Source organism: Crocuta crocuta, unplaced genomic scaffold (genome assembly GCF_008692635.1).
Source record: "Crocuta crocuta isolate KB4526 unplaced genomic scaffold, BGI_CrCroc_1.0 scaffold431, whole genome shotgun sequence".
NCBI classification, from domain to species: Eukaryota; Metazoa; Chordata; class Mammalia; order Carnivora; family Hyaenidae; genus Crocuta; species Crocuta crocuta.
The window spans coordinates 516,665-542,796 of NW_027528859.1; the positions used below are offsets into that span (position 1 = coordinate 516,665).

At 39.4% G+C, this 26,132-nt stretch overlaps 1 protein-coding gene across 1 annotated transcript in view; it reads left to right on the forward strand.

Moving 5' to 3' along the window:
- ERP44 (endoplasmic reticulum protein 44) overlaps positions 1 to 26,132 on the forward strand; it is a 97,528-nt gene that overhangs the window by 59,381 nt on the left and 12,015 nt on the right. The window contains exons 5-10 of the mRNA XM_077756097.1: positions 11,258 to 11,442; positions 12,647 to 12,762; positions 15,058 to 15,115; positions 16,676 to 16,792; positions 20,369 to 20,480; positions 21,443 to 21,584. Of these exons, the coding sequence (XP_077612223.1) occupies positions 11,258 to 11,442; positions 12,647 to 12,762; positions 15,058 to 15,115; positions 16,676 to 16,792; positions 20,369 to 20,480; positions 21,443 to 21,584 (730 nt within the window). The remainder of the gene's footprint in view (positions 1 to 11,257; positions 11,443 to 12,646; positions 12,763 to 15,057; positions 15,116 to 16,675; positions 16,793 to 20,368; positions 20,481 to 21,442; positions 21,585 to 26,132) is intronic.

Sequence of the window (26,132 nt, forward strand, 5' to 3'; positions counted from 1 at the left end):
TGATGGGAGCAGAAGAGGTGCCCTCCCCCATCCCGCACAGGACTAAGATGCCTTGTTTCAAGATCTCACAGTCACCTTTTTAGTTTCTCCCGCCTGGAGTGTCCATAAAAGGAACTTCTACGTCTCTGGTGAAGATACAGTTATTGTTGACTTATTATTGAGGGTTTCTCTGTACTTAGGGAGTCCACACTGGTACATCTTTTTGGTACATGTATTTCGTATTACAAGTTTTTACAAATTTCATTTAAGATGCTAGCCTGGGGAACAGTGGTAGCAGCACTAACAGTAATAGTGATGATGATGATAATAATGATAAAATGTAAACTTTAGAATAGCAAGGGATCTTGTCATTTTACCCTTGTGTCCCCGACACTGGAATGGTGCCTGGCACATGGGAGGCACACGATTCCAGTTGTTGAGTGGATGGATCGATAAATGTAATGAATAGTAGCCAGCTTTTATGAACTATTAGTTTTGTAGGTTACCTCAGTATCTCTCAACAATATGGTTAAGTATTTTCTGCAGTATTTCATCAAATCTAACTTGGCATTAATTAGAAGGCACACTTCTATCTGTAACTGAAAAAGAATTATATAACACAATGCTTTCTTATCACTTAGAATTTTTTTTATAAGAACTATTTTAGACTCAAAGATTTTTTTGGTCATATCGTTAGTGTGTGCCCAAAAAAGAAAAAAATTGTTCAAGTAATTCTGAAACAGTTTCACCTTCAGAATCTGACTGTTGTACACCACTTTTAAATTCTGAGTTACTGATTTCTGTGTTTTTCCACACAATATTGACTTTTGTTCCATTAAGAGTATTGGTAATGCTCTTGATTAAAGAGTGTTATTCTGCCTTTTCTAGGGTTTTCTTCCAAGCTGCTGATATCCATTCTGCAAGAATTGATGCTGGAGCTTAACTATCTGAATAACCTTAGAGTTTATTTTTTTTCTCCATTGAAACATGGCACTGCTTGTTAAGCAACTTTTATTCAAAGTCAGCAAAATACAATCAAAATGTTAATAGTGGTTTTCCTCAGTGGTGGTTCATTTTCTTTGTAATTGTCTTTCTTTTCCAAAATCCCTACACATGTACACAGTTAAAACTTGCCTTTGCTTCAGCTGTTGATCATGATCTCCCTGTGTGTCATCTTCTGCATCCTCTTTTTGGGGAGTTTGAAAGTTGGATTCATCACTCTCCCTGGCGGTCCTGCTGCTGTAGATGGAGAAAGTCCCATCAATCTGCCCCTGGTGGGACCAGGATCTCTGCTGACCTCCAGTGGCTACAAGGTGCATGGCAGCCAGCAAGAGCCATTTCCTACGTTATTTGCTGGGAGGTGCAGAACATTCAGACTCCTGTTAGCATTTTTAGGAAGGTACCTTGTGATTGCCCTTGAACTACGCAGCACATGCTCTCAAATACCAGAGTTATTCTTACCTGTCTGCCTTCCCATACAGCTTGAACTTTCCACGATGGAAACTGAGAAGCGATATGTAAATGAGTCATTAAAATAGGGAAATTATTATAAACAGCAATATTGGATTATTAAAAACATCAGACTTGCTAAGAGACTGGACCTTAATTCTCACCACAAAAAATGTGATGTGAAGTGATAGAGGTGCTGGTAGCTACAGTGACAGTGGTGCTACAGTATATATATTAATGTATCAAATCAACATGTTGTGTGCCTTAAACTACACAATGTTATATGTCAAACATAGTTCAATTTAAAAAGTAAAAAAGAAAAAAGAAAAAATATCCACCGAAGAATTCATGTGCACAAAACAGAACTTGGATGCCCTGGGGTAGCCTGAGTCCAGAGTAAGCTTCTCGGCTTTGTTTGTAATTTTTCTGTTTAGGGTTTTGTTTTGTTGTGGTGTTTCATTCCTGTTGTTTTTCCGTCATTGTGGGGAGGGCATGGTTTGGAATTGGAAAAAGTACAGAGACAGCAGCAGTGGTCCTCATCCCTGAACCAGAAGAACACTAAGACCTTCCTCTTGAAGTCATTGCCACGGGTAAGCACGGCAGGGAGACACAGTGCTGTGATAAGAGCTGGAGGCACTTTCCCCGTGTGGAACCCTGCTGGGCCTGAGCGAGCAAGGTGGTGGGCGGGCGGAGCTCATCAAGGGGAAGTAAGTGACCACTGAAGCAAAAATACATGCTAATTTTCTAATCAGCGAGCTGTTAACCTTCTGAAATTTATAATTCCTTTGACATGCATTTTAACATTTGATCCATCCAGTTAATTTAAAAAAAACCATTTATTATACCTCTTAAATCATTCTTTGTTATATTGTCAAAATGTCACATTATAATTATCTTAAAATCATTTTTGACCAGAGCTTGTAAAACGTCACCTTTATGTCTGAGATTATTGATCAATGTAATTTTAAGGTTTTTGCTTCTTAATAATTAAAAGCCACCTCATTATGCAGCATACCCACTGCCGTGATGCTGTTCGAGAACTAAGTAGGCAAGTGTCTGTTCCTCCAGGAGTCTTCAAGCCTTACTCAATCTTTTTCTACCCATAACTAGACTTTTAAGGCGGCCCAAAGGTTGCAGTGTTTAAGTTTGTAAACAGAGTCTTGTGATTCCTGCCGGGTCTGTTGCGGTAGCGTCCTTAACGAGTCTTCCTGATTCTCCCAGATTTCCTGCCAGATTTCCTGAATATTTTTAGAGCCCGCTTCTGCTGCTCGGTGGTTGCTTAGCACATGTCAAACTCCATTAACCTAGACTGTAAGTCCCTCTGGAGCCCACCTGTAGCCTTGTTTTCCTTCTGCTTTATGGGTGTTTGCCGTCAGCACACTACTTACCCATGATGCCCGCTAATTTAGGAAAGCTCATTACTCTAGCCGTGCCTCTTGTCCATTTTCATACCGATTCTTGGGCCACAAATAGAAAATGGATGTTTCCAATCAGACTAGTCCCTTTCTTAATGGGTCTATGTCATGAACGTTCTGCCAAATCCTTTGGTGATTAGAAAAATTCCTTGGCTGTCTGCTGGCAAATTAGGCACCAGCTAGGCGAGTTTAGCCTTATTAACAGTGTGCACCTAAGTTGGACTCAGTAGGAATATTTCCCCTTCGTGGAGCTTGATAATAGTGAATTTTTAAAACTTTTAATTATTATTTCGCCAATAGGACAGACTAAATGTTATCTGGGAGTTTTTATTTGCAACCTCTTGGTTACAGGTGAGCATGTTTTTACATGTTTACTGTGTTTCTTTTATAAGTCAACTGATACTTTTCGCCCAGTTATCTTTCTGGTGGTCCTTTTGTTAGTGTTTATTATGTATCCTGAATAGTATTAATTTGTCTCTAATATATGTCACAGGTATCTTCCAATTTGTCTTAAAAATTTATGGTGTTCTGGGGCACCTGGGTGGCTTAGTCGGTTAAGCGTCCGACTTTCGCTTAGGTCATGATCTCGCGGTTCGTGGGTTCGAGCCCCGCGTCGGGCTCTGTGCTGACTGCCAGCTCAGAGCCTGGAGCCTGTTTCAGTCTGTGACTCCCTCTCTCTCTGACCCTCCCCTGCTCACGCTGTCTCTCTCTCTCTCTCCTAGAAATAAATAAAAATATTTAAAAAAAAAATTTATGGTGTTCTTCATTATCTAGATGCTTCCTTGCCTATGCAGCTTCAGCATCTGCAAATGTCTAGGTTATGTGTTTGATGCTGATGCAGGCCCTCTCTGCAAGTAGACTTTGTTTCCCTAAGCACCACAAGGCCATAGGGATGTTAACTCTGTTTTCTGTTCTAGCCTTCAGCTTCCTATGACTCCCATGCGCTTGGTAAATATCCTCTGGGGAAAACTTGATGTGTGTTTCAGGGTCCTTACCATCTATCATTCCAGCCCAGGTGACTATGAAAAGCCTCACTGAGTTCTCTCTGTCTATGCAGGCATAATCCTCAGCCCTAAATCTGCACAAATTGCAGATTTAATTTCTAAGAAGAATTGCATAAGAAACATCTAGGAAAGAAAATAGCCAGTGGGTGTTTTTTTGCTCACTTGGGAATGGTCCCTTCCTTCCTAAAATTTTAATTCATGTAGTCTTCATTGGTTTCACGGTGTCTGATGTCTTTAGGAGTATGATTTTTAAGAAATCTGTTTTTCCCTAGTTGTCACAGCAGTAGCAGTAGATTTCTGCTACCTACTCCATCTTCTTTGCTGCTACCTGCTCCATCCTACTTTCTGCTACCTACTCCATCCTACTGGGAAATGGAAATTCTTTAGTAGGTTCCCTTTTGAGTTTGCTGTGAACCCAATAAGATTGCTTGTAAATAAAACATTTTTATTTCTTTTCTAGTATATATACTCTTTCTTATTAAATGACTGAATTCCACTACAGTGTGCTACAGAAGGGATAGCAGGCATCTGTATTTCTTGCTTGATCTCAGCAGGACAGCTTTCAGTATTTTACTGCCAAGTTGTTTGGTAGTTGTTTATTTAGATATCCTTTATCAGATTAAGGAAGTTCCCTTCTGTTCCTAGTGTGCCAAAAAACTTTTAAGTGTGAATGGATGTTGAATTTTATCCAGTGTTTTTCTGCTTTTGAGAGGTACAGTAGTCCCCCTTGTCTGTGGTTTTGCTTTCTGTGGTTTCAGTTCACGGTCAAGTACAGTCCCAAAGCTGATGAATTATCAGAAGGTCAGTAGTAGCCTAACATTACAGCACAACACCTACGTCATTGATCTCATTTCATCTCATCACAGTCATGTTATCTCACATCACCACAAGAAGGGTAAATATAGTACAAGAAGATATGTTCAGAGAGGGAGAGACCACATTCACATAACTTTTATTACAGTGTATTGTTATAATTGGTCTATTTTATTATTGTTTATCTCCTTACTGTGCCTAACTCTAAATTAAACTCTATCGTAGGTCTGTATGTATAGCAAAAGACGTAGTATATGAAGGGTTTGGTACTATCCATGGATTCAGGCCTACACTGGGTCCTGAGAACATACCCCTTGTGGATAAGGGTGTGATTTGGGGGCGTTGCTACTCTGGTGCAGTTTTCCTCTTTTATCCTGTTAAATGTCATGAATTACATCGATTGATTTTCAAACGTTAAACTGAAGTGCTAGACTAAATGTAGCTTGTGATGTATTATCCTTCGTACACAGTGCCAAATTTAGTTTAATATTTTCTTTTCAAGTTTTGCATCTGTGTTCTTGAGTAAGACTAACATATACTTTTCTTTTTTCATCACTTCCTTATCAGATTTGGCAGAAACATTATGCTGCCCTCATAAAGTTAGTTGGGAAATATTCACTCTTTTTGTATACTCTGGAATATTTGTATAAACAGCATTATTGGCTACTTAAATGTTTGGTAGAACTTGATGGTGAAGCTTTCTAGAAATAGAGTTTTCTTTGTGGAAAGGCTTTGGATTATTGATTCAATTTACTTAAGAAAACTTATGTTTTCTATTTATTCTGTTGTCAGTTTGTAAGTTATGCTTTAATGGGAACTTTTTAAATTACGTTAAAAAATTTTTTTAAATGTTTTTATTTATTTCTGAGAGAGAGAGAGAAAGAGAGAGAAAGACAGACCATGTGAGCAGGGGACAGTCAGAGAGAGAGGGAGACACAGAATCCAAAACAGGTTCCAGGCTCTGAGCTGGCTGTCAGCACAGAGCCCCGCGTGGGGCTTGGACCCACGAACTGTGAGATCATGACCTGAGCCGAAGTCGGACCCTTAACCAACTGAGCCACCCAGGGGCCCCTTAAATTAAGTTTTTAACTTTAATTACAGTCTAGTTAATATACAGTGTTAGATTCATTTCAGGTAGACGGTAGAGTGAGTCAACAGCTCTATATTGCTCAGTGCTCATGATGATGAGTGTACTCTTAATCTCCATCTCTTGTTTGACCCATCTCCGCCCACCTTGTAACCATTGGTTTGTTCTCTGTAGTTAAGAGTTTGTTTCTTGGTTTGTCTCTCTTTTTTTCCCTTTGCTTGTTGATTTTGTTTCCTAAGTTCCACATATGAAGGAGGTCATAACTGACTTGCTTCACTTAACATTATATCCTCTAGCTCCATCTGTGTTGTTGCAAATGGCAAAATTTCATTCTTTTTTTAATGGCTGAGTCATATTCCATTGTACATATATATCACATCTATATCCATTTGTCTGTCAGTGGATACTTGGGCTGATTCCATAATTTGGCTGTTGTAAAAAATGCTGCGATAAACATAGGGGTCCATATATCCTTTCAAATTAGTGTTTTTGTATTCTCTGGGTAAATACCCAGTAGTGTGATTACTGGATCATAGAGTAGTTCTGTTTTTAAATTTTTGAGGAATTCATATTGTCTTCCACAGTGAATGCACCAGTTTGCATTCCTGCCAACAGTGCAAGAGAGTTCCCCTTCATCCACATCCTTGTCAGCACCTGTAGTTTCTGGTGTTGTTGATTTTAGCCATTCTTGACAGGTGTGGGTGATATCTCATTGTGGTTTTGTGGATTTGTATTTCCCTGATGATGAGTGATGTTGAGCATCTTTTCACGTGTCTGTTGGCCATCTGGATGTCTTTGGAGAAATAATGGGAATATTAAAACTTTATCCAAATTTCCAAACTTATTGTCATTATGTTATTGATAATATTCTCTTAATATCCAAGTTAAATATTCCTGCTACATTCCTTAGATTGTTTTCTCATTTTTGCCCTTGATAAGTCTCTCTAGTGGCTTATCAATTTTATTAGTCTTAACAAAGAACCAAATTTTGGCTTTTTTGATCTTCTCTATTGTATATTTGCTTTCCACTTCATTAATTTTTGCTTTTATCTTATTCACTTCTTGTTTTTTTATTCTTTATTCTTTATTCTCTGTTGTTTTTTTTTGTTCTTTTTATAATTTTTTTAAGATTAGTGCTTAGCCCTTTGTTTTTCAGTGTTTTCCCTCTAAGATCCATTTTAATGTCACAGATTCATTCTGCTTATTACTTTGGCTATCTGCTGCAAATTTTGATATGTATTTTCATTATCATTCAGTTCAAAATAGTTTCCAATTTCTCTTTGTGGTTTCATCTCTGATCCGTATATGTATAGTTTTTTAATTCTCATAAGTTGAGTCATTTGAAAGGTGTCGAGAATTTTTTCGTGATGCGTCATGTTGGTTTTTCACATGGCGTGCACACCGGCTAAGCATTTGTGTTCCACGGCCTCCACGTGTGTTCCACAGCCTCGGGGCAGTGTGTCCTCCACATGCTAGTGTCGCTACTTTTCTTGGTTGCATTGTTCAAATCCTCTTTATTCTTATTTGTTATATCAGTTACTAGAAGAAATGTGTTAATAATTTCCCACCGTGATTATAGATTGATCTTTGAGGTTCTGTAAGTTTTTATTTTATATATCTTTAGGCTGTTATGTGATACATACAAATCAGAATTGTTGTATGTGCCTGCGGGATTGAACTTTTTATCATGAAGGGTCCCTCTTGGACTGTCACACTGGTATTTGCCTTAATGTCTACTCATTTACTATTAATACAGCTCTACAAGATTTCTTTAGATCAGTATTTGCACAGGATATATTTCCTCATCCTTTTTCTTTCAAGCTTTGGGCATTCTTCTGTTTATGTGTATTTTATAAGTAGTATGTAGTTAGATTTTACTTCTGTACCTTTGTCAAAGATCACTTCTATATGTATGTGTAGGTCTAGTTCTGGTTTCTATTCCACTGATCCGTTCATCTTTATGCCAGTGACACACTGTGTAGATTCCTACAGGTTTACAGTAAGTGCTCAAGTCTGCTGGTTAAAGCTCTCTAGTTTTGTTTATCAGAGATATTGATAATTTTCTTCTAGTGTCTTTGGTTTTAGGAAAAGGGTGATGCTGGTATCACAGAATGAGTTAGGGAATAAACCCTTCCCTTCAATTTTCAGGAAAGCTTTGTGCAGAAATGGGATTATTTTTTCCTTAAATATTTGGTAGGTTTGGCCTGTTCTCATCCTGGGTTTTTGCTGGTAGTTCCAGTTCAAATTAAACATTACAGGGCTTTTACTTAATTTTCTCAATTTTCTGTTTGTATCTTTTTTTCGCTTATGCTGGAAATCTTGACTCTTAGTGGCATTAGCATAACTGCCCATGTATTTTATCTATAATATGTGTGTTTATTTCAAAATAAAATGCCAGTATTACGATTTCTTTAAAACTAATTTTATTTTATTATTAAAAACATTTCCACAGTTCCAAAGTCAAAAGTATAAAACCAAGGGATAGCCAGGAAAAGCTAAATTCCATCTCTGACCCTTTCTTGCTTTTTCTCCCACTGGCACTATTTTTTTGGAGGGGGGGGCCACAAAGATTTTATGTACTTGCTTATCTCTCATATACTCATATATCTCATATACTTACTTGCTTATAGCCATACACAAACACATACACTATTTATGTGTCTGTATACATATGTATGTGTGTGTGTTTCTGTTTGTTTTCCAAGTTTTGTCTCCATATTTCTTATGCAAAATGCCAAATCTATACACACTTTTCTGTACCTGGCTTTTTTCACTTAACAGTATATCCGGGAGATTGGTTCTTAGCAATATGGAGCGATCTTTTTCATTCCTTTATGTAACATCCTAGTACTTCGTTGTATGGGTGTACCAGACTTTATTTAAGTAGTCTTGGATATTTGGGGGAAACAGTAACTTCTAAAAGGCCATTTTCCATATTCCAGAGCAGAGCATGTGGCATTGGCCAGTAGGACTACTTAACCTAATTTTAACAGCATTTTTATTAAGCCTTTCTCATTTCTACATCACCTCAAGCATTCATTTTATAATATGCTAGGTTTCACCAAATAGTGTGCTAGAGACTGAATGTGGTTTTTTTCATTAGGAAGTTCAAGTTCCTTTTAATTATTTCCCTGGGCTGGTTTTCTTGTAAGTAGGGTAGCCCTAAGCCTTTGTGGCCTTTGCCCTTATAACAAGTGCCTCTGTTTATTGTAAAAGACTTCTACTTGCTTATGCCCTCTTCCTCCTCAATCTGTAGCACCCATTTAAGTTAATTCCTTGCGCAGGTGATAGAACCCACCATTCCCACAACACCTTAAAGGTGTGTTTCCTCATTGCAACCTATCAGGTTGAAAGAGGACTGGTAGTGATATATCCACTAGTCTTCCGCTTCAAGAAATACCAGCTTCGAAACCAAACAGGTTAGTGTCTATATTAAATATGTGTATATTAAGATATCTTACTATTATTTCAGATTTCTGTGATCTGGTGAATAAAATACTCTCCTTGGCCTCATATTTAACCAATAGTTCCCTTGGTTTGCTTATATTTGTCTTCTGTTCAAAGGATTTTTGTAGGAAAGCATGATTTCCTCCTTTGTAAATCCTCCATGGAGTTAACCAGAGTGTTATGTGATCTAACAAAGCCTTCTCTCTAAACCTCCTTTGAGAACCTATATTCCATACTTAGCCTCTAATACATCATTTTAACTCTCTCTGATGGTTTATTCTAGAGAAAACAGAATACAGCCTTGACTAACCAGATATTGGAAATACTTTCCCCTCTTCCTGGGCAGTGCAAAAATCTTAAAATACTTAAAATCATTAACCTCCTCCTCACCTCCCCTATCCCAGCTTATATGCTGCCAGTGTCGTCATGTATTTTAGTTTGTGCTAAACCCCACAAGGCATAACTGTTACTGTTTTGTATAGTCAGTATTCAGTTAGATTTTTAAAACCGTTTTTTGAGGTACCATTGACATACAGTAAACTTATGTATTTAAAATGTACAAATTGGTAAGTTTGAGCTGTGTATACACCCAGAAACGGTCAGCACACATATGTATGTGGGTACGCCCTAGTACACTTGTTGCTACCTCTTAGGAAATGAAGGGGGTCGGGGGAGGCTTACTGCAGTTCTCTGGGTTCTGTTTTGTAGCCACTAGAATGGGAGGCGGGCTAAGAGAATTTCTGTGGTTTGTTGTGCCACCTTTTTAGAATTCTCTCATTTTATGTATTTATTTTATAAGTTTACTTATTTATTTTGGGGGAGATCGAGCGCGCGTGACTGTGAATGGGGGAGGGGCAGAGAGAGTAGGGGAGAGAGAATCTCAGCCAGGTTCCACACTGTCAGCTCAGAGCCCCGCATGGCACTCAATCCCACAAACTGTGAGATCATAACCTCAGGTGAGATCAGGAGTCAGGGCACTTAATTGACTGAGCCACCCAGGTGCCCCTGCCTTCAGACACTCTGTTAAGAACTCAGTAAGAAAATAAAAAATGTCAGCTGTTTTAGGCCACTCCAGTGCCCTCTTAGGTCCCCTTCATTTTAGAAATTCAGTGCATCTTTTATCATTTTTACACGTGAGTAGTATGTATGGTATTTGAGCTTTTCTAGTGCCTAGAAGATACTGATTTCTCATATTTGCCACCTCTGGGAAATAACAAATTTTTTTTTCCCATTCTGATGTAGTCTATATATTAGTAGTTGTGATTTCTACAAATGAATCAGCATACATTTTGATGTAGGTTCCTATTTTGAGATGTATAAACACAGATTTTAAGGATTTGTGTGTGTGTGTGCGCGTGCACGTGTGCACATGCGTGTATTCTTTTTAAAATCTCCACTGCCTGGGAATATACCCATAGGTCATAATAAAGGGACTTTTTTTTTTTTAGTGCTTACTGTTGACTTTGGGGTTTTATTGTATTAGCTTACACAAAATTTGTGGATTTGGGATTATGAACTATTCTTCTACTAACAAAGGATCTAATATTTTTAGCCTTTGAGAGTAGTTTAAACTTAGTTTTCATTTATCAAATGCTGTAAGAGATTCGCACATGTATAAAGTAAATCGAGCAACTATTTTCAAAATTAGAATTTTGTGCATTCTGATTACTTTCTGGAATATATGTATAATAATGTTTACTAACGCTAAGAGTTTACCATGTCATGCATTTGTATTATCTCATTTAATCCTTAAAACAATCCTATGTGGTAGAAATTATTGTCCTTACATAACAGATGAGAAACTAAGGCTTAGAGAGTTGATACAACTTACAGGTTCACACAACCAGTAAATAGCAAATTTGGGATTTAAACCCAGTGTTACATGTCCAGAGCCTGGCCTCTTAATGTAAACTTGTCAGGATTAATTTTGTTTTCTAATACTGAAAAATAATTATGAACCAGAATTTTCTCATTGGATAATTGTAAGGTTTTTACTGTTGGGCTAATGGGCTTGCCCAGACCAAATACAAAGGTGAAGTTAATTTTTTTTTTCATTCTTTTAGCTGATATAGCCCAGAGATACAGGATAAGCAAATACCCAACCCTCAAATTATTTCGTAATGGGATGATGATGAAGAGAGAATACAGGGGTCAGCGATCAGTGAAAGCACTTGCAGATTACATCAGGCAACAGAAAAGCGACCCTGTTCAAGAACTTCATGACTTAACAGAAATCACCACTCTCGATGTAAGTTGTTAGCTTTTACTGGATCAAATAAACATTGCCTGTTTAATTGATGTAAACAAATTCTGCAATCAAAGCATCTGGACATTTTCTTAAAGTTTATTGCAATAGATTTGACATATGTGTACTTACAGCAAGTTCAGTTTTTCTTGAATTCTCAAGGGAAATGCTAATGTTTCACTGAGCCTTTGGATAAAATATATAGCATCCAGTAGAGCTGTACTAATTTAAATTAATTGAGGGCAAAGAGTAGCCTGAGTTATGAAACCTAGAAGTTAACGTCAGGTAGTCAGGTATACAGGTATACACAACCAGAGTTTCCAGATTTTCCTTAGTGGAGACCCTCAGGCTATCTGCTCTAATTATGCCTGTGTCAATTCTTTGTATAACTTAGTGTCCTTTGAAATACCCTTCCCTCAATAAAAACCCTTTCCATTGTATACTAAGTAGGGTTTAAAAAAAAAATGAGTTGGGGCTTTAGGTTGTCAGTGTCAGGTTTGAGATTTGACTTTTACGTGCTGGTAAGCCAAACAGTTAGTTACCCTTTACTGGATGCTTTCAGAAAACACAAAGCCCCCGGGTCAGAAACAAAGGACGTTATTGCTCACATCCCAGCAAACAATGGGAGCATGTTTGCCTGTGTTTCTTTGCCCTCCAAGTCCTGTGGAGGGGACGCGGAGGGTCCCGGTGGGTGCCTGCACCTGCTGTGGGTTCTGTTGCAAGAGAACTGTTTCGGAGCCAGCAGTAAGCCTGCTGTTTGGCCTGGAGGGAGATACAACATCACATTCCAGTGTTGCTGGCTGCAGACACCAGCCTGAGAAATAGCCTGGATCAAGAGTGGGCAGGATCTTGTCTGTGGCTGTGCCTAAATGTGTAGGAATATGAGACCCATAAAGAAGTCTCTACCAACTGTAATATGTTATGAAGCAATGTACTTTTTTAAGAACAGTCACCTTATTTAGGAATAGATTATCACTGATTAGTTAAAATGAAATGCTAGAAGGAAATGTTTATGATTACATTAGATGACAGTTAAGATTATTTTCAACCTTAATGTCATCTTCAGTAGTTTTGGACTAGGTGTTAAAATCCAGATATGCATTTATAGTCCTACTCTGTACATAATTGAACAACAGGTGAATAAATGAAATAACATGTTTATAGCATTGTATATGTTTGTAAAATAATTACATACTTTATTTTACAGCGCAGCAAAAGAAATATCATTGGATATTTTGAGCAAAAAGATTCAGAAAACTATAGAGTTTTTGAAAGAGTAGCAAATATTTTGCACGATGATTGTGCCTTTCTTTCTGCATTTGGGTAAGTATCTTAATTGAGAGTGTGTCAAGGGGTCAGCTTGGCTGCCATGTTAGATTCTTGTTGTGTGTGGTCATTTTCTGAAGATGAACTCTACAGAGATAATCTCAGTTCCCGTAAAGTCACCAACCAGTCTTTACACCTTATCTCTGACCTTTTATTTTTTTTAATTTTTTTTAAATGTTTTATTTATTTCTGAGATAGACAGAGTGTGAGCAGGGACAGTCAGAGAGAGAGGGAGACACAGAAGCTGAAGCAGGCTCCAGGCTCTGAGCTGTCAGCATAGAGCCCGACACGGGGCTCAAACCCACAAACCGTGAGATCATGACCTGAGCCGAAATCAGATGCTTAACCGACTGAGCCACCCAGGCGCTCCTCTGACCTCTTTTTACTAGTTCAAAAGTCTGTTTATTCTTCTTTTTGTACCATATTCTACTTCAGAATATGGGTAAGCAGAAAAGAACGGACACGTTAACGACTACCTCTCGTGCTTTTATTCAGCTCATTTACTAACATTATTTTGTGTTCACACAAAGTGCTGACATGTGGGGGTTCCAAACTGAAACTGTTTCCAGTCTTTCTCACTAAGAAGCATGGGCCTCATTATTTTGATTAATCTCAGGTTCTCTACCACCTTTTCTTCTCTCTTCCCTGTCCCAGAGCAAAGAGTTCTCCTTCCCAAGGTTAACTTCTTAACTGTGTCTTTGTGACCATGCCTTTGGGATTCTCTGTGGCTTTCATCCATCAGTTGTCTTTGCTTTCTCATGTTTTCACCCTGACCCTTTTCATGAGCTGCTTTCTTTTTCAAAAAAACAAAAAACATGATTATCTCTTTCCAGACCTTTCTCTTCTATCTCTTGAGCTATAATTGTGTCTCTTTCTCTTCATTCCCAAATATTTTCAAAGACTAGTTAATGCTCAGCCACCTTGAATTTCTTAAACTCTAACCAGTGAAAAATCCCTACTCTTTTGGAAGCCAACTTTCACCTTCATTACTCTCGTGAAACTTCTCTCTGCACAGTCACAAAATGCTTCTTAATTACCAAGTCCAGTGGGCTTTCTTTCAGTCTTTAATGCTCTTCAGTTTCTCTGAAGGACGTGACACCCTGTTGTTTCTCTGCTGTGTCTACACTAGGTTACCTTGAGTCCCCCTGGTTTGCTCCTTATCATTCTATCTTCTCTGACTTTCCTGTTATTTTTTTCATTCTCTCTCAAAATGGAATCATTCAATAGTTCTTTCCCTTTCTTTTCATGCAGTACTACTTCTCTTTTCCTTGGCTATCCTTGGTGCCTATCTTGAGTAGAGCCTAGGTTTCTGGCACAGTATGTCCTTTCCATTTTGTGACTTCAAGGTTTCTGGCACAGTATGTCCTTTCCATTTTGTGACCTTCATCCTTGTTTTAATGCGTCTGTAGATTTTGTGTGTGTGTTTTATTGTAAACATTATCGGTGATTTTGGAGATCACTGTACGAGTAAACAACAAAGGAACTCCTCCCTGCCATGCTTTTTGCACGACTGCTTTCCAGCTGTACAGGCCGCTCGCTTGCTTCCCTCACACACTGCGGGCGCACTCGCCCTTCCTCTCCCTGACTCAGCTCCTCAGAGCTTTCCTGGTAGCTTTATATAAAGGAACACTGCCAGGACGCCGGGGTGGCTCAGTCGGTTACGCGTCCAACTCTTGATTTTTGCTCACGTCATGATCTCACGGTTCATGGGTTCAAGCTCCATGAAGGGCTTTGCACTGACCATGCAGAGCCTACTTGGGATTCTTTCCTTCCTTCCTTCCTTCCTTCCTTCCTTCCTTCCTTCCTTTCCTTCCTTTCCTTCCTTTCCTTCCTTTCCTTCCTTTCCTTCCTTTCCTTCCTTCCTCTCTCTCTCTCTCTCAAAATAAATAAGAATTTAAAAAATAAGTAAAATAACACTGCCGTCATCCAGCTTGTTAGTCTTCATTCACCTAATTTTCTTCAGAGCACTTTTTTTGGGGTGGGGGGGAGTTACTCACCCAAAATAAATGTATCTCTTTGCTTGTCTTTCCACCAAAATGTAAGCTTTACCAGAAGACAGGCACTGTCAGTTTTTTTCACTGCTGTGTACCCAGTGCCAAGACCATCCCTGGTACAAAGGAAGCACATAGTGGATAGTGAATGAATGAATGAATGAAGCATGTTCTTCCTTTTTGTTCCACTGACATCAGTCTTGGCTAGCGTCCCTCGCGCCTCTCTCCTGTACTACTCTAGCTAGAAACTGGAGATGAATCCGTGTTTTCTTAACTACTGCTACTTCTCTTTTCCTATTAGAGCTGTTTCAAAACCAGAAAGATACAGTGGAGACAACATAATCTACAAACCACCAGGGGTAAGTTGCTGTTTTTTAGTGTGTATAATTTTAAGTGTAATTTAAATGTATAGTATGATCTATAGATATATAGAGTTAGATATATATATTTTTTTAATTCACAGAATCACAGACTTTGAGTACAAAAGGAACCTTGAGGCATCATCTTCTATTAATCCAAACCTGTCAACGTAAAGATGGGGACTTGTAGGCTGAAAGTCAGCTAGGGATTTAGTAGCTGAGCTGAGACTAGAGATCTCCTATCCCCAGGCCATATCTACCTCTCCGTTTTGCATTCGTTTTAAGACCCAAATTCAAAAAACTGTTTCAGTGGTCTGTGATCACCACTCCTACCTGAGTCAGACCAGCCAAGCTCCCAGGTCTTCTGGGGTGTAAATTAATCTGATATTTGCCAGATAATAAGGAGCCGGTAGGTAGCTTTTAGCCCTTGGCTAAGAAGTTAAGTATGTCTAACCTCAGAAGTAGATCCTGAACCACAACCGGGAGGCAGAAATCTCAGTGCTTGTCATCTCTTTGACTTACTGGTCTGTCACTACAGTTTTCACACACACACAAATAGACAATCGTAGGTATTTTTTCGATGCATAGCTTTCATCTTAATGTTGTTTGTAGTATCTTGATACGCTGAAGTTTTTAAGTTTTATGTAGTCATTTGAATAAGTTTTTTGCTTAGAAAGCTCATTTCCTGTTCTGAATTCAGAGAAGTATTTGCCTGTTATTTCATTAATAGTAGGTTACATAGTGTGACCATCTCTAGGTTATCAGAATCCAGTGCAGTGTCTCCCACTGTAGTTTAGTTGTTAAGCGCACGGACTCTGGAAGGGGATTCAGTTTTAGTGTCAAATCTGCCACTTTCCCAGGGTATAACTCTGGGAAAGTTTCTTAGCTTCTCTGACCTTCAGTTTGTTCATTAATAAAAATAGCCATGATAGTAATAGTCCTTGCCTTTTGGGGATGTTTCAAGGATTGAATGAGTCAACACATAAGGTGCGTACAACAAACAGTCCTTTGACACCATAAGTTTACTCAGTTAATGGTAGCTATTATTTTTGTCATCATTTTAAGCACTTCATAAATGCTGATTTTGAGTGGGCATGGAAAGAAATCCTGTGGGTAATATTAGAGGTAGCTAGGCATTAGATTTATATCGTGTCTTGTATTGCTCAAGGCCTTTTTCCTGAGAGTTTCCACATTTTCTTCTACCATTTTCAACTCTAAGGGATAGCTAAATTAATTCATTTGGATGATTCTTTTTCACAATGCCTGCCTGCCATTGGTAAAGATAAACAGTTAATTGACTCAAGTCCAAGGAAAAGCAGAAGGCTTAGACATCACAGGTTGGATAGTTAGGTCTCAGATAAATACAAACTTACCAGCTTTTTACCATCTACAGCTCTCTTTCTTGGAAGTTTCATGGTTTTTGGTTTTGGGCAGGTGGGGGGGTTGTTTTTCTTTTTTGCGTACCTTGTAGATTTTCTGGGTCACAGATGGCTTTGAGAATGCATTTTTACTAACACAGGTTAGATTTGTTTAATTTCCTCCCCCTGCTTTCGTTAACAGCATTCTGCTCCAGATATGGTATACTTGGGATCTATGACAAATTTCGATGGGACTTACAATTGGATTCAAGATAAATGCGTTCCTCTTGTTCGAGAAATAACATTTGAAAATGGAGAGGTATGGCTTTCTAATGTGTGTTATCTTGAACTCAGATTTCTGAAAGAGTAAGCTTCCCCCAGCTGTCTTACTATTTTACTGCAGACTTCCCAGTTGTAAAGATCATACAGTGAACAGCACTATATCATAACCATTTCCGTAAAGAGGCCAGTGGTTCTTTGCCTTTATTGTCCCAGAACCCGTCTGTTGCACTTCCTGAAGTAGCAGTGGTTGACTACAGCCTTGAAAATGAGTTTGACCATGCCTCTCAGGTGATTCTGATACTCCCCCTTGGTTAAGGGGATGACCTTTAGAAGCAGCGCTCTGCAGATTTTAGTTCCAATTAATTATATAAGTGAATACTCCTTTGCCATAAAAAGGCTTTTCTGATTCCTGTCTATCCTAAAAGAATGAAATTGTGTTCTCTTTCATCATAATCCTGAAAGCAGTTATGAGTTATCATGTAACTGACCTCGGTGATCCCATGCCCCTGATATAAGTCCATCCAAAGTCTTAGAACTCTCACAGAAAGAAAACACAAAAGCCTAAGATTGGAAGAGCAAATACAAAGGCCCAGGTGTGTGACGTACATAGAGAGCTGTGCATTGCACATTAAAGAATTAGAAGTGTGTAGGTCAGATTTTAAATATACAGCTCAAAAAATTATCACAGAGTGAACACACCCATATAACCACCACTTAGAGGTTGACAGTTCTGTAAAGGCTCAGCTGATAAATATTTTAGGCTTTGCACTTTGTACACTGTCTTGTCCCAAGTCTTCAGCTCTGCGGTCGTGACACAGAAGCAGCCTTGGACAATACCTACACCAGGGAGGTTACGCTCGTGCTCTTTCCTAGTTTATCAAATGAGCATCTCTGCTACGTTGCTCAGTTCTCCTTTGGCTTTGTTTAGCTGAATACAATTTTTTATTGCATTAGCTTATTTAGTCCTCAGAGGCTTAGAAAGAGTAACTCGTCACGATTATTCACCTGCTTTCGTAGTTCGCGTAGGAATTGTTTCAAAAACAGAGTCGAAAGGTATAGACCTGGAAAATCTTAAACAATAAATAGGGGCTCCTCTCCCCACCTCCATAGTAGTAGGCATATTTAAATGTCTGTAGATTTTTATTACATGTTGTAACCAGCCACCCCAAATAATTTAAACTATGGGGAAAGATTTGTTAACCTCTAAAGCTGGTTGTCTTGATATCCCTCTCCTAAACCTTTTGATACCTATTTGATAAAGAATATGTTGGTGGGGACACAGGTGAACAGGGAAGCCCAGGCAGCCTAAACTACCAGCTACTGTGTTCATGTATGTAAATTGGTGTAGCAAACTAAGTGACATGGATGTACTCACACTGCTAATCTATTCATCACTTCTCTTCTTGTGGTCAGTAGCACATCCACACTCTTGCTTAGTGTTATAAAGCCACATTCTGTATTTGTTTTTACCTTTAGTCTCCTCGCTCTTAACTTTTCTAAAAGGTTATTTCCCAATTAGTATTCAACAACATGTGTCTTCTTTATGCAGTCATAGGCTGATCGCACATTCCTGTGTACAGTAATCCGTGAGCAAAAGAGAAACAAAATGAGATTCTCTGTTTTTTAGGGGTTTTCAGCCAGGAGTTAGCATGTACAGATAATGTAACATTAAAGACATCCCCCAGGCCATATGAGGGCCACTGGGAAATGTTCTGGGAATTCAGAGGAGAGAATTCATTTCTACCTTTGGCGGAAGTGGCTTAGGAATCCAGGATGACTTTCTAGAAGTGGCATTTCGGTCCTGTAACAAAAGGGCTAAAAGAGAACTAGAAGTGCCCACAGAACTGGGGAAGTGGGAAGAGGGGCCTGTGCATTAATGTTGAGTGTTGAAGGCATTGGTTAGACTTTGCAGTGGAGACACTAAGGAGGTAGGTGGGAATCCAGACTTGGATGCAGGCCTGGAACTGGGCTTGGGGATAAAAGGGACCAAATAGAGGTGCTTGAGACTGTTGAACTAGCTGAAGTTGCCAGGCTAGAGCAGAGAAGTCCAAAGATGGAACTGTGAGAGCAGGAGAAGAAAAGATTGGGATGGGGAAGGAAAGAAAAAGAGCTAAAGGACTAAAAAGTGAGGAAGAAGAAACTGTAAATAAGCCTGCTTGAAAGATCGCTGCAATGCCTGGGCCCGGGGTTGGGGGTTAAGAGAAGCGGACAGGGACTGCTAGTGCTGGAGCGTGGGGAAGTTTCCTCTTGGAGCGATGCAGACGTCCTGGAATCAGGCAGTTTCGATGTGTGAAAACCTTGTAATAAAATAAAACCTACCAACTTGTACACTTTAAAACAATGAAGTTTTACATCTCAGTTTTAAAAAGGTAAACATGGGGCGCCTAGGCGGCTCAGTCGGTTGAGTGACTTTGGCTCAGGTCATAATCTTGCAGTCTTTGAGTTTGAGCTGAGCCCCACGTCGGGCTCTGCTGACAGCCCAGACCCTGGAGCCTGCTTCGGATTCTGTGTCTCCCTCTCTCTCTGTCCCTCCCCCGCTCATGCTCTGTCTCAAAAATAAACAAACATTAAAAAAAAAATTTTTTTTAATAAAAAGGTAAATGTGACAAGCTTAATTATTGTGTGTATGAGTGGAACAGGCTTAAACATGGAGATAGAAACCACAAGTAAGCTCTTGTCCAGGAAGATAGGTTCCAGTTTCAGTGATTTTAGCATAAAGGATGCTTATGTTTTCTGCTGCTGCAGTTTCTAAATTACAGAGAGACACGCAAAAGGATAGTTGATGGAAATAATTTTATTATAATAATTTTATTATGAGGCCCTTTCTGGACTTTTTCTTATGAGTCCAAACTTAGCATTTGTCAGAGAGAATAAATGATGAAAATCTGTTGTCTGCTCATCACATTTCTCTTTATTATTCTCAATAATAATAATACAAGTTCTTAAAGCACTCAGTAATTTTCAAGACGTTTTTGCCTATGTATGTATGTGTACAAGGCATATAAATCTATACGTACGTAGCAGTCGGAGTTTGTTAATAATGTTGATACACTGTGTATTAGTTGAAAACTGCCTGTCTCGCGAGGGCTTTTGTCTTTTGCTCTGAATCAAACACTTTTCAGCTTAGAGTAGTTCTCATGTGCGTGGAGTGGATTTTGCAACAGACCTTAAAATAAACATATGTTTCCAATTAGATTTATTTGTTGTGGGTACACTGGCTCAATTTTTCAGTCATTTTTGAAGAGTGAAAATACTAATCGTGTTTACCCCACCCTAAAGTCCATGTCTTGATAAAGAACCAGTATAGTTCCCCCTTTGGTCAGCTTATTTTTAAAATGTCATTGTGTCAGCCAAAAGGAACTGATAGACCAGCCCAGTGTTACTTTAAGGCAGATGAGTTCCCCCACTAGAGCAGGACATGTGGCTGTGAACTTCAGGTAGAAGGCGGAGAAGCTTCCTTCCTCCATCAAGGCTAATGTTTCTTTACACCACTGGACCTTCTTTTCCTGGGATGTTGCAACTGTTACACATGCTACTTGGGCTGGGTTCAAATTGTTCCTACCTAGAACAATGGAGAGGCCTGATCATTCTTATTGAATACTTCTGTATACAGGAATTGACAGAAGAAGGACTGCCTTTTCTCATACTCTTCCACATGAAAGAAGATACGGAAAGTTTAGAAATATTCCAGAATGAAGTAGCCCGACAATTAATAAGTGAAAAAGGTAGACAGATTAAGGTGTTTATTTTCAGCCTTTCTTCTATCCCTCCCCTCCCCCATCACATTCATACCAATGTAAACATATTTGGGTTAAAGTTTTAATAAGTAATGTTAACTCTGCTTAGCCCCTAAATTTACATGTAAACACGGGGGTGGGAGGCATTATTAGAGCTAATATGAAGCAGTGGCTTTTAAAAAAAATTTTTTTTAAACCATGACTCTTAGCTCCCTAAAATAGCATGAAAAGTGGGGTCTTGGGTGGACAACATTAGTTTTAGGTACTTTCTTAGGGTACTTGTCTGGTCCCTTGCTAATGAGTAGTCCCAGAGATATCACTGAGACAACTTACACGGTCTAACACTTATTTCTAAATGAAAGAGAGTTGAGTAGTTCTCTGTAGACTTCTCCAAACCATCAGAAAAGACTATGAAGTTATCACCTATTTTCCCTCTGTGGTTGCAGAAGGAAGTCAGAACAAAATAAAGTGAGGGCATTGTATAGAGCCATGCCCTTACTAGTCACATAGTAAATATTTTGGGGTTGAATTACATTAAATGTCAACCAGTAGGGACTGGAAGGGCATCCTTGATGAAATGAAGACCGCCCCCTCGAGAACAGCTCACAGGTCAATTTCATGAACTTGCCGAAAACCCAGATGGGTAGGTGATTGCCCATTCAAGGAAAATAAAAAATTCACCATAGCATTTATATTCAGGTTGAGTTCATTTAATTTCTAAGGAAATTATATTCTGCCCTAAGCACTAACATTATACCTTTTTTAAATGTTGTAATATTTAGATTGTAGTTTTGGTGATCTGTAATACTCTAAAGCATGTTGATTTTTCATTTCATTTCAATTTTATTTATTCATTCATTCATTATTTATATGTCACTTTTCATGAAACAATCTTACGAGAATATGGTCAAGAAAATTCTAATCTACCTCAAATTCTATTTCTTACAAAGGTACAATAAACTTTTTACATGCTGACTGTGACAAATTTAGACATCCTCTTCTGCACATACAGAAAACTCCAGCCGATTGCCCTGTCATAGCTATTGACAGCTTTAGGCATATGTATGTGTTTGGAGACTTCAGGGATGTATTGTAAGTATTCTTTTCTGTTCTTTTTTAAATTACTGATATGTGTCTCAAAAATGAATTTAAAACCATTGTTTGAATATTTTAAATAATCCTGTGTTGAACCAGTAATACTTTGTTATTTGGAAAGAGAAGGTTTTGTTTTTGACTCTAGAGTGTAGTATGACTGACTATGAGAATTCTGATATATTCCTATAGAAACGCAGCACTATGTGACCCTAAAGCTTGGGAGTGCATCTCTGAAAGACAAATTTTGCCCTTCCAGGAATTAGTTCTGAATTTTGTTCGGTGTTTGTCAGCATGTCAAGGAAACTAGATTATGACGCTAGATCAGGTTAAATGTAATTGGTAATATTGTTGCTCTATTTGTGGCATTTAAAGACCCAGAAAATGGCTATGACTAGGCATTTCTGTGGGTGGACAGCTGTGAAACTCCCCAAGGGCCTATAAGCTTTCTGGCTCCATTCTCAGCTATTCATAGTATTAATAAACATATAAACCTTGTAACTACCATAGATTTTAAATTTTTATCATTTCTGAGATGTTAAATATGGTGGTTAAAAATGGAGATGTTTCTTCATGTATGAAAATTTTAAGTAACACAGGTGTTAATTCAAATTAAACCTTTTCTTTTAAACTTATGTTTTATGTACAAAGATTAAATTGCATAGAGGATGATCTGAAATCCTTTATTTATTGCAGAATTAATTATCTCACTTACTGCTAAATATTTCATTAGAGATGTAGTTGTCTGGTAGAAGATTCTCAGTCTTACCATAAAGCAGGCCTAGATTTGAGTCCTGACTTGGGCAAGTCCCTTAACTTCTCTGTTCTTTGTTTCTTTACACTTAAAATATGCCTGGTGGTACAACTTACCTGTTGGGATTGTTATGAAAATTAATGAGAGGTGATGGTTGTGTTATGAAGCATAAAGTACTAATATTTCTTGTTTTTACTTTACCTGCACTCAGAAGGATACCATTTAGCCTATTAGCTCATTCAGTACTTATCCACGTCTTCTCTATGACAGTCTTTGTATAATACAAGCCATGTCATATAAACCAGTGGTTTAAAGTTTACTAAGACTGGGCCCTTGCCTTCAAAGAGCTGACAACCAAGTAGGGAAAGGAGACAATAGAGTAATAGACAGTTGTGTTTTATGATATGGTAAGGGTTCTGATGGGGTTCAACAGAGAGGTCCTGGATGCAAGATCTAGAGATGTGGATGCCTATGGTGGCTCTTGAAGTTCCGTAGAAACTTATCCTGGAGGGAGAAGGAGACAGGGCTTGGAGAAGGGGGACATCGGTCAAAACCAGTAGGAGACTGTGGCTGAACAGGAGTGGATGGGAGTGAGGGTGCTGAGGGCTGGGGCCATGAGAAGCCGGCAGCCGCTAAGCTCATGAAAGCCCTGTGATGCGCTAGGGAAATTTTGACATTATCCTGAAAACTCTGAAGTCAATGAAGGGTTTGAATCAGGAGGTTGTTTTTAAATCTTTTCAGTTTTTATTTTTTTTTTAGTTTATTATTTATTTTGAGAGAGAGAAAGTGCAGAGCCTGATGCAGGGCCTGAACTCATGAAACATGGGATCATGACCTGAGACAAAATCAGGAGTTTGACTTTTAACCGACTGAGCCACCCATGTGCCCCCGGGAGGTTTTTGTTTTGTTTTGTTTTGTTTTAAATCACTCATGCAAACTGGAGAATAAATTAGAGGGAGTCGAAACAGAATCCAGGAGACTATTCGGTAATCCAGGCAAGAGTTGAGGATAGACAAGTTGATTCCTGAATGAACAAATCACCTAAATAAATTGCGTCAGTAGCACTAAAGCAAGAGAGAAGCAGGACTCTTGAGATATTCTGTAGGTGGAATAGGAGGAGTCGGTATNTGCACTGCTAAATGGGTTAGCCATTAACTAAGCTGGGAGCTCAGTAGAAGAGCAGCCTTGTGGTAAAGGTACTGGGTTCTCTTTCTTGGCATATTGAATTTGAGGTGCCCATGGGCCACAGAGGAGTTTCCAGTAGGGAGTTTGCATGGCTCCAGGATTCAAGAGGGAGGTACAGGTGGGGTCTTGAACACATAAGGACATAGCTGAAGTTATCGAAACAGATGAGATGACTCAGCATAGGATTGGAAATGGAACCCTGAGGAGTAGCAACATTTAAGGGGAGGACAGAAGAAGGAGCATGTGTGAAGGACCGAGGAGGAGGAGGAATCACAGAAGTGAAAGGAAACCAGAAAGGGGTACTCTGGTAATTGAGGGAGGAGCACTTTCTGCAGGAAGGAATGCTCAATCCAAAGGTAAGGATGAAGGATCTGATAAGATTTGCCCCCGAAAAAGGCAGTATTGCAGTGAATTGAAGAGTACTGTTTGGTGAGGAAATGAAGATTTGACAGTGAAAGTTGTTGCAAGAAGCTAGCCTCTAAAGGGAAAGAGAAATGGGATAGATCCAGAGAGACATAAGATACGTGAGGTTTTAGCTTTTTTTTTTTTTTTTTTTTTAACCCCTTTAGGGTACAAGAAACTAAACATGATTAAATGCTTGGGAGAAGGAATCAAATGGATTGAAGAGTTATTGAACAGATAGGAGACAGGGGCTAATTGCTCAAGGAGAACCATAAGGAGCACAGAGGGAGTAGAGAGGCACTTCCTTTTCCGTGAGAAAGAGGGGAAAGGAGGTGTTTGGGGATTATGGTGTTAATGACAGCAGCAGAAGCCTGCAGAGGCTTCTGTCCAGTTCTTGTCTTTAACTATGGCTAAGGAAGCAAGATCATTTACTGAGAGTGGGGAGGGAGGGGAGAATAAGAAGGCAGCACTATACTGGATTTTAAAAGGAGTAGCAGTATGCAGAAATCCACCTGAAAGGGCCAGATATCCCTAGCATCTCAGCATTTATTTAAAAATTGGAACTTGCTGGCGCCTGGGTGGCTCAGTTGGTTGACTTTTGATTTTGGCTCAGGTCATGATCCCAGGGTTGTGGGATCGAGCCTCGTGTCGGGCTCCACACTGAGTGAGCATGGAGCCTGCTTAAGATTCCTTCCCTTTCTCCCTCCCTCCCTCTCTCTCATAAATAAAATAATAAAATAAAAATGGGAAGTCATGTAGTCCCCTTAGCCAGCGTGTGAGCATGGACAGACTAGATGGAAATGTCTTACCTGGTTGCGTGTCCTCTTCCTCCTCTCACTCCTGAGGCTTGCTTCCTGAAGCTGCTGGCTCAAGCTAAAAGGAGATTTTTACGAGAGGGTAGTTCTGGTGTCTGGGCTCACTGCAAGCACTTCCAGCAGAGACTGTGCTCCCCATTGCAAATGCTGCCTTCTTCATGGATTGTTTATATGAGTTTTTATCGGCACCTTCCCTACTTCTCATAGTGGATAAACCTCCAGTTGTTTATTTACCTCTTCACTTTCACTGCAGACTTACAGCTCTCTAATTATAAAGTCTCAAATTAGTGGAAGTCGACAGGATACTGACTTGCGTTAGGTTTACTACCAGTCAGCAGCCAAACTATGCCCAATTTTGGCTTTTATTCCTAGGAAATAGCGTTGCGCGTCAGGGGCATCTGTGAGGACTCCTGTCTTGGCTGTCTTAAGTTTTCTCCCCCAGTTCTGAAGGCAGAGTTAAAGCGCTCGTCTGACTAAGCACTTCTAGCCCCATCTCTGTTGGTCAGAGAGCCCAAACTAACACAAGTAGGTGCATTCTTTATCACGTGAGCCAGCCCCTCTGTTCCCCAGCTGCGGTTTACTGCACCAGGGGGCGGGCACCTGACCAAGAGAAACTGATCTGGTCGCTGGCAGCAGTCTACTTATGCCCTGGTGCAGAAGGAAACCGCACCAGTAAGACGCTCCAAAGAAATCTGGAAACAGGAAATAGTCCTCTCCCATCCTGCAAGTGGTTAGTCCTGGGAGGAGGGAGGGAGAAGGGACTATATTTGAAATTCTTTGAAACAAATTACTTCTTTAATTTCTCCCTTGGGTGCCTGATTTTCCCTCCTAGACACTGTCCGTTCTAATATTTTTTTATTTGTAAGGAGGCACATGCTGTGTAAGCCACAAACTGAGCCTATGTGAATAGATGTTAGTGTTAAAAATCAAATAAAATATGTAGCAACATGAATCTGACACATTTAATGGTCTGCATAATTGTTATTGTGCTGCATGGTAATTAAGGCTTAAATGATAAGCAGTTTCCATAAATTACTGTAATTACTGTTACTTTTAGTAACTCAGCATATCCGGGGTCAGTTGGCGGAAGTGTGGTTGTGGTAAGGGCAAGAATGCAGATTTATGGAACACAAGTCTCTGGCCCGCCACCACGTGCCAGAGGTAGCCATGGGGTTGGGGGAGGAGGGTACGCTACCTGTGTTCTGTTCACCTCTCCCTTAGTTCAGAGAAACTGAGCCTAAGGGAAGTGACATCATCAGCAAGGGTACACAGCTAATTAGCAGGAGGCCTAGGATTCCCGTCCGAGCGTACTGAACCCAAAGTCTCAAACTCCTCTAACGCTTAATATCAAAGTGGTTACGTTTTCGGTACTTGTGAATGTGAAAGATGTTT